We start from the raw sequence: 8,899 nt of genomic DNA, 5'->3' as shown, positions 1-8,899 counted from the left end.
GTCTGCTGTCGCTGCCTGCGTTGGGCTCCCGACCGGGGTCGCCCCGCCGACGGTATGGTAGGTGCGGGGAGCTGCGCGCGGGGAAGGGAAGGGTCGCCCCAAGGCGGCGGGGTCGGAGACTCGGATGCGACGACCCTTGGGGCAGCGGGAGCCTCCCCGACCCTAGTCTGGCGCATCCCACGTGGTGGGGCTTCTGGGGGTGGTGGGTGGATGGAGGCACCTTCGCCCCCCCCTGGGCATGTTGCACGTGGGAGGCTGGGCAGGTGGGCTTCAGTGTCTGGGAGCGAGCCCAGGGCGGGGTCGTATAGCCCAGGCCCAGGGCCGCGGGAAACGGAGCCCTAGAGCTGGGGTGGGAGCACCAGACCCCCCGCAGGCTGGACAGACAGGCAATGGTCAGGTCTACCCCAGCCCCTGCCCCTGCCCGTCTTCCCGGGACCCCCAGTCCGTTTCCATCTGGGAAATGCAGTTGAGGGACTCCCCACTGAAGGAAGCCCCTAAAATATACCAGCCTCCTCTGTGGTAGGGGGAGTGGGGTGGGGGGACTGCATGTTGACAGCCCACCAGTGAGCAGAAGGGACAGAGGTCCCGTGAGGGACAGTCACAGCTGGAGGTGACCTGAAACCAAGCCGGACTTTGCCCCAGGCCTGTCGGTTCTAGTTCGGTGGTCCTGGGGTGGTAGCAGCCCTCAAACCCAGCTTCCAGGACAAAGAGCTGTATTGTCAGGGTCTCAGGGCAACTCCACAGCACGGAGTAGCGCTGCTCCCCAGGGCTTCCCAGGCTAAGTCTTTACAAGTCCAGACTCCCCTCTCTCCCTGGTGGGTTTGAACCACTGACTGACCTTACAGTTCATTGGCAGCCCTGAGCTTATCCCACTGAGCCCTGGGGATGCCACACGTTCATGAGATAGTGCTGCCGTAACAGAAGCCACCGCAAGGGGGTGACTTTGACAGAAATTCATTTTCTCATAGTTTAGGAGGCTAGACGTCTGAATCAGGGTGCTGGCTCTGGGGGAAGGCTTTCTCACTGTGTCTGCCCTGGAGGAAGGAAGGTCCCCGGCTCTTTGAGCCTCTGAGCAGGCTTCACGTGGGTGGCATCTTTCTTCTAGGAGGTTCTCAGCGTGGGTACCAGGCTCTCAAGGGTGGACTCTTTCTTTCTTGCTGGTAGTCAGGTACCTCTTTCCGTCTCTGGAGTGACTTATTTAAAGCCTAGCAAAACAACTCACGGAATCCGACTCACAGCAACCCTTTCGAAAGAGCAGAACTTGCCCCTGTGGGTTTCTGAGATGGTAACTCTTCACAGGAGGAGAAAGCCTCTTCTTTCTCCTGCAGAGCAACTGGTGGTTCCCAACTGCTGACCCTTCAGTTAGCAACTCAGAATGGAACCCACTCTGCCATCAGGGCAGGATGGCTTAAAACCAGCCATTAAGGTCCCATACACCTCATGTGCATGATCTCAGTTCCACAAGGGAGTCATGCACCTTGTTTATTGGACAGCTAACTGTCCAATCCCCGTGATAGACTACAAACACCTTATTTGAACAGTCCTGCCTATGGCTGGAAAGTTCCTGTAAAGTGATCCGTGGTGCTGTATTGTTCTGTGGATACTAAGATGGCTTTTCTTTCTGGCTCTGGGATTACAACGCCTTCTGTAGTTGGATGGCTGGTTTTTTTCTTTCTCGGTGGCATATAACATGATGACCATGAGGAGCCCTGGTGGCATAGTAGGTTAAGCGTTGACCTGCTTCCTCAAAGTCAGCAGTTCGAAACCACCAGCTGCTCCCAGGAAGAAAGATGAGACTGTCTGTTCCAGAAGGGATTTACAGTCTTGGAAACCCACGGGAGCAGTTCTGTTCGGTCCCATAGGTTCCCTCTGAGTCAGCATCGACTCCTGGGCAGTGAGTTTATCATCGATGGCCCTGTTACTTCGATGAATGATGACAGAGAGGATCCACCAAGTCCCTTGTCTGGGTCTTTCTCCTCTCTCTTCCACAGACCCCTTTCTGCCTCAATTGCTCCATCCTCCCAGGAGACCTGCCGTCAGGTGGGGCAAGGAGCCCCCTCCTGTGCAACGGCAGTAGGACCCATGGGCCGTTTGAGCCCGAGGACCTAAGCCTGACTGATGAGAGGCTGAGATTCAAGTACCTGGGACCGCAACAGACAAAGCTCTTTGTGCCCCTCTGTGTCATGTACCTGCTGATCTTCCTGGTGGGCACCGTGGGCAACGGGCTGACCTGTGTGGTCATCCTCTGCCACAGAACCATGTGCACGCCCACCAACTACTACCTGGTCAGCCTGGCCGTGTCGGACCTGCTAGTCTTACTGCTGGGCCTGCCCCTGGAGCTCTATGAGATGTGGCGCAACTACCCCTTCCTGCTGGGGACCAGTGGCTGCTACTTCCGCACACTGCTGTTTGAAACCGTCTGCCTGGCCTCGGTGCTCAACGTCACTGCCCTGAGCGTGGAGCGCTACGTGGCCGTGGTGCACCCGCTGCAGGCCAGGTCCCTACTGACTCGGACCCACATGCGCCGCGTGCTCGGGGCCGTCTGGGGCCTGGCTGTGCTCTGCTCTCTGCCCAACACCAGCCTGCATGGCATCCAGTGGCTGGATGTGCCCTGCCGGGGCCTGGTGCCCGACTCTGCGGTGTGCACGCTGGTCCGCCCTCGCGCCCTCTACAACCTGGTGGTGCAGACCACGGCGCTGCTCTTCTTCTGCCTGCCCATGGCCATCATCAGCGTGCTCTACCTGCTCATAGGCCTGCGGCTGCGCCAGGAGCGGCTGCTGCTCAGGCAGAAGGCCAAGGGCCAGCCGGGCACCGCAGCCAGGTACAGCGACACCTACAGGCTCCAGCAGCAACTGCAGGACAGGGGCCGGAGGCAGGTGACCAAGATGCTGTGTAAGTGTCTCTGCAGGGAGAAGAGGCTGCTGGGAATGCCGGTGTGGGCTGGGTTTATGGCGCCAGACTGTGTGCTTTGGAGGGAGCCTTCCTGTGTGCATGTGCTGTGTGTGTGTGTGTGTGTGTGTGTGTGTGTGTGTATGTCTGTCTTCATATGACTGCTAGAAATTTATACCAAAGAGAAACGTTAACAACTGAAGATTCCCAGCCAGGGCCCAGTGCAAACTTTAAGTTCAAGGACGTTGCTGAAAGCTTCAGAACTTCAGGCAGCAGCTGTCGAGCATGACAGCAGGGGCTGGGCTCGGGGCCCTGTGTGTGCACCCATATAGCCCCCACCCAGGAAGCTCGTGCAGGCTCCCAGAAGCACCCACAAAAAGGAGCATGGGGTGTATGTGGGTGGTGTGGTGTGTGGTGTGGCATGTATGCTGCATATTGTATGTGTGTTGTGTGTGCCGAGTGCATATGCATGGTGCTTGCAAGGTGGTGTGTAGTGGATGGTATATGTGTGTATGTGCCATGTATGGAGTTGTGCAGTGTGTATAGTGCATGTGTGTATGGGGTATATTGTGTGTGATGTATGTTTGGTGCTTCTGGTGTGGTGTATGGTGTCTGTGTGTCTGTGTCATGTATACAGTGTATAGTCTGTATAGTATTTGTGTATACTGTGTATATTGTGTGTATAGTGTATATTGTATATGGTGTTTGCGGTGTGTTGTGTAGTGTCTGGTATATGTGTTGTGTATAGAGTGTGTATTGTGTATGTTTGTATGGTGTGCATGTGCTGTGTATAGGGTTGTATGATGTATGTGTATATGTCTGTGTGCCATGTATAGGGTATGTGTAGTGTATGTGTGTGTAAGGGTGTGGGGGTATATTGTGCACATAGGGTGTGTATAGTGTACATGTGTGTAGTGTGTATGTGCTGTGTATGGGGTATGTATAGTGCACATGTGTATTGTGTGGTGTATATTGTCATAGTTCACATGTGTATAGGGTGTGTGTGGTATATATGTGTGTGGTGTATGTGTGTATAGGTGTTTGTGGTGTATATTGTGTGTAGTGTATCTGTGTGATGTATATTGTATGTAGTGTATTTACAGTGTATACACTATATTGGGTGTAGTGTATATGTGTGTATGGTGTATAGGGTATGTGTAGTGTGTGTGTGTGTGTGTGCCATGTATAGGGTATGTGTGGTATACGTGTGTATGGGGTATGTTGTGTATGTACATGGTGTGTATAGTGTATGTGTGTATATAGGGTGTGTACGGGGTATCTTGTGTGTGTGTAGGGTAAGTATAGTGTGTGTAACAGGCTCCCTTGTGTGTGTATAGGGTGTGTGCAGTGTACACATATGTGCCCTCACACACAGCACACCATACACCTTTCAGTGGTTTGCAAGACAAGCTGATAGAAAGCAGCCCAGGAGGCTGCCTGCAGGGACGTCATCCCATTCCTGAGGCCCTCCCCCTATCCCAGGGAAAGGTCACAGTCCCCAGAGTGACACGGTGCTAGGAGAGCCGCTCTGGCGGAAGTGCATGGTGGGTGAGTTCCCACAAGAAGGGAAGGTGGGAGTCTGCTGTCCCCAGAGAAGGGCTTGGAGGCTGGAGGGGCCCTGGCTGGATTTCTTCCAGGTGGTGGGTGTGTGGCTCCCAGGGGGGTGTGGACTACTCAGAGGAGTGACAATTTGTCTGCAAAAGTCTGGTCAAGGGCCTGGGGGGAGGGGCTGCAGCACCTGTGCTCTGGTGGCTGTCCCAACAGTGGGACCCAGTGGCACTGCAGGAGAGAGGCCGGCCAGCAAGTTGCTTCCGTACAGATGACCGCTCAGCGAGCTCCGGGGCTGCTCTACTCGGTGAGGCACGGGAGGCCGCCAGTCACGAGTGGCTCCCTGGACACAGGGTTGGGTATGTTATTTGGTGCCAGAGCCCAGGAGAATCAGGACAGACGCCCGAGTGTGGCTTAGCCCAGCCCAGGTCCCTCCCAGCTGGGTCTAGGCTCTGCGGACAGTCGGCCTCGACTAGCTCTTCTCCCAGATGAGAGCCCCACCCCCACCCCCGCGAAGCTCCACACTGCCACCCCATTCCAGCCCAGCACCCTCAGCAGACCTGCTCAGCCAGGGCAAGAGAGGTCACCCGCGTTCCAGAGTCATTATGCACTGGACTGCGAACCACAGGTCAGCGGTTTGAAACTGCGGGAGAAGGATGGGGCTTTCTATTCCCGGGAAACTCACACGGGGCAGTTCTGTCCCGTCCTGCAGGGCCGGTTAACTGGGGAGAGCCCCCTGACCAGAGACAGAGAGAGAGAGGCCCCCCTAACTCCCTGACAGAACTGGCCCCAGACTTGTGGCTGGTGGTTTCGAACTGCCGGCCTTCGGATTGCACCTACCACCAGGGCTCTACGCCACCGAGGTGATGTCAACACGAAGACCAGCGATTGGCTCTGCTCCGTCCCCGCCCCGCCCAGAAATAGGGCTGATGCTCACCTCCCCGCAGGCGCTGGGACCCACAGTTCCGTTAGGGCCGCTTTGACTCACGTCCCTCCCTGTCCCCGCGTGTGCTGGGGCTCTGGGGAAACCCCGTGGGCTGGGGTGGGGTGGGGGGAGACAGCTGGAGAAGCAAACACGCAGGACCCAAGGCAGCCGGGTGGTGGGTCCAGACCTGGGCTGGGAGGTGAGCTGTCTGCTCTGCTCGCGTTCACGCGCAGGGAGGCGTGGTGTGGTGTGCGTGTGAGCACGGAGTATGTAGTGTGTGGCTTCAGTGTGTGTGTATGTGGTTTGAGATGTGTGTCCATGGGGTGTGTGCGTGGTGTTATGAAATGGTGTGTGGTACATTTATGTGTACGTGGTGTGATGTGTTTTATGTGTGTGTACAATGTGTTATGCTGTGGTGCCTGTGGTGTGTGTCATGTGTTTGGTATGTGCATGATATGACATGGTGTGTCTGCTGTGTTTCTGCGTATGTGATGCGATACACTGCTGTGTGTGTTGTGGGGTGTGTGTGTGTGTGTGAGATGTGTGAGATGGTGTGTGTATTATGTTGTATGTTTTTGGTGTGTGTGTGATATAGTATTGATGTGTTTGTGTATGTGGTGTGATGTGCAGCGTGTGCTTATGTGGGGTGCTTGTGTGGTATGTTTGTGGGGGGGGTGTTTCTGTGGTGTGGGTCAGTGGGTGTTTGTGGGGTGTGCATCTGTGGGTGTGTGGTGTGTTTGTGTGTATGTGGGGCAATGTGATATTCTGTGTGTTTATGTGGGGTGTGTATGGGTATGGTGTGATGTGGTGTAGTATGTGTTTATTTGGGGGTATAACTGGTATATTTGTGTTTGTGTGGTGTGGCATATCTGTGTGTGGGTGTGTTTGTGTGGTGGGTAGGCTGTGTGTGTGTTGATGTGAGGTGTAGGTGATATGTTTGTTTGTGTGATGTAGTACAGTGTGTATTTATGTAGGGTGTGTTTGGCATTTTGTGTGTATGGGTGTGTGTTTGTGTGATGTACAGTGTATGGGGTGTGATGTGGTACAGTGTGTGTGTGTTGACACAGGGTGTGCTTGTGTGGTACAGTGGGTGTGTGTTTATGGGGGGGGTGTATGCGGTGTGATGTGGTACAGTGTGCATGTTGACACGGGCTGGGGTACAGTGTACGTGTGCTTGTGTGGAGTGGCTGAATCTCTACTTTGTCCTCACAGCGTGCCATCCACACAGAGCTGAGCCTGGGCCCCATTCTCCGGCTTCTCCCCCTCCTACAAACACACACACACACACACACACACACACACACACCCCGTCCTCGGCCCCACCGTCTGTGCCCCATCAAGAGTTCAGCACCCACAGCTTAGAGACACCTCATTCCTAACCCACGAGGAGAGAATCCCTGGGTCACTTGGTTCTGGGGTCCCCCTGTCCCATTAGTGGTAGCAGGGGCCAGTGGGGCCCAGCGCCACTCAGTCAGAGGTGTGGCCGGGGCAGGGAAGTTCCCCCTGTGGAAGGGAGGGGTCTGGGTCTGGAGAGTTGTGTGGCCCTGTGGGCCAGCAGGCGGGCGGCACTGAGCTGTCCACCCTCTTCGCCCCGCAGTTGTCCTGGTTGTGGTGTTTGGAATCTGCTGGGCCCCCTTCCACGCCGAACGCCTCATGTGGAGCTTCGTGTCCCACTGGACAGACGGCCTGCACGTGGCCTACCAGGTCCTGCACATCCTCTCCGGCGTCTTCTTCTACCTCAGCACGGCCACCAACCCTGTGCTCTACAGCCTCATGTCCAGCCGCTTCCGGGAGACTTTCAAGGAGGCTCTGTGCCTGGGGGCCCCCTGTCGCCGCCACAGGCCCGGCCGCCGCTCCCACAGCCTACACAGGGTGACCACGGGCAGCACCCTGTGTGACTTGGGCTCCCCCAGCATCAGGGCCCTCCCTCTGGCTGAGGACAGGGGCCCCAAGCGACCGCAGGAGAATGGCCTCCCCTGAGGGGCACTTGAAGCAGCTTTCCTGAGAGGGCCAGATGCAGTGTGGGGCCCTGGATCAGCCCTCACCTGCAGGAACGTCTTCCTGACTGCTCCCGCTGTGTCCTGACCCGTCTGGTCAGCACCTCTGTCATTCCTGACCCCACGGGTATTTGAGATTGAGGTTCCCACCACCACCACCACCACTCTCGAGGACCATGACACGGGCCAGGGCATTTTATCTCTCTGAAGGGCATACATGTGCAGCCTGCCCTCCAGGGCCCCTGCCCCACTCCCGTCTGCCTGCAGAGACATGGCCCTCCGTTAACAGGGAAACATTGGCCTCCCAGTCCCTTACCCCATCCCCAATTTCTAGAATGTTCTCCCTGGGCCCTGCTTTCTTCTCGTGTTTCTTATCCAGCTTCAACAGTTTGGACACATCCTACACCCCTCTCTATTTTCCACCTGTCCCTGCCGCCTGCCTCTGAGCCCCATTCTGCTCTGAGGTTCTCTGCCAGGAGGGGGGCCACTGCGAATTTGGGGACCTGGATCCAGTCTCCTAAAGGGGCCCAATGCTTTACAGTGTTTGCCTTAGCGCTTTAAACAGAAGCCTCCATGTGTGCAGAAGTCACGGCTTGTAAAGAAACTGCAGATCCCCTCAGATGAACAAGGCAGAAACCACCCGCCACTTCCTCCCTGATCGCCACAGGGTCCCCACCCACAAGGGCCACTCGGAGCTTGTTTGCTGATGGAGAAGCAGGAGGGCGGTATTGAGAACTGAATTGTGCCCCCCCCCCCAAACAATATGTGTATCAACCTGGCTGGGTCCTGATTCTCAGTATCCTGGACACTGTCCTCCACTCTGTGAACTGATGTACTTGTCCCTGTGGTCTGCGTCCCCCCCTTTATGCTGCCAACGAGGCAGGGTTGGCGGCAGTTGCTTTAATTCAGAAACCAGCCTTACTGCCATCTGGTGGGTTCCTCTCACAGCGGCCCTGTGAGGCAGAACTGAGCTGGCCCCTGGGGTTTCCGAGACGAAATCTTTACAGGCGTTGTTGCTGTGTTGTTAGCTGCCGTCACATCAGCTCTGATAGGCAGCAGCCTTGTGCACACAGAACAACACCCCGGCCCGTCCGGCACCATCCTCCCAGTTATTCTTAGGTTTAAACCCATTGATGCAGCTCCTGTGCCCGTCTCATTGAAGGCCTTCCTCTACCCCCCACATCCCCACCCTTCTGCTTTACCATGACGTCCTTCTCCAGGGACTGGCCTCTCCTGACAACATGCCCCAGGCGCGTGAGATAAGGTCCATGAAACTGTACAGGGGTAGATAGCCTAATCTGTCTCCCTCAGAGGGGCTGGCGAGTTTGAACCTCTGGCCTTGTGGTGAGCAGCCGGTGGGTAACCTGCAATCTCTGATTTGACTGTACCTTGAGTCAATCTCTTTTGCGATATAAAAGACATTGAACAACTGAGTGGAGGTCAGAGGGACCCAGTACCACCAAGAAAGAAAGGGTGGGTGTGGAGTGTGTCTTTGGGATCCAGGGAACCCTGTGCTGGGAATCTCCTAGACCCAAGGGAA

The 8,899-nt window shown here is 56.0% G+C and overlaps 1 protein-coding gene across 1 annotated transcript; it reads left to right on the top strand.

Annotated features, from left to right (window-relative positions):
- Positions 1-1,699: 1,699 nt before the first annotated feature.
- NMUR1 (neuromedin U receptor 1) lies at positions 1,700-7,342 on the top strand. The gene is made up of 3 exons (XM_045294306.1): positions 1,700-1,720; positions 1,992-2,892; positions 6,960-7,342. The coding sequence occupies exons 1-3, from the start codon at positions 1,700-1,702 to the stop codon at positions 7,340-7,342; spliced, it is 1,305 nt and encodes a 434-aa protein (XP_045150241.1).
- Positions 7,343-8,899: the final 1,557 nt, after the last annotated feature.

The sequence above is a fragment of the Echinops telfairi genome, unplaced genomic scaffold (assembly GCF_000313985.2).
Source record: "Echinops telfairi isolate 266 unplaced genomic scaffold, ASM31398v2 ScPeMD7_3;HRSCAF=10, whole genome shotgun sequence".
NCBI classification, from domain to species: Eukaryota; Metazoa; Chordata; class Mammalia; order Afrosoricida; family Tenrecidae; genus Echinops; species Echinops telfairi.
This window is presented reverse-complemented; position numbering and strand designations above follow the sequence as displayed.

Bases quoted from the DNA above. Each gene is read 5' to 3' on its own strand.
- NMUR1 (XM_045294306.1), top strand. From the start codon at position 1,700: ATGAGGAGCCCTGGTGGCATA. The intron at 1,721-1,991 runs GTAGGTTAAGCG...TCTCTTCCACAG, and splicing joins TGAGGAGCCCTGGTGGCATA to ACCCCTTTCTGCCTCAATTG. The intron at 2,893-6,959 runs GTAAGTGTCTCT...TTCGCCCCGCAG, and splicing joins GCAGGTGACCAAGATGCTGT to TTGTCCTGGTTGTGGTGTTT.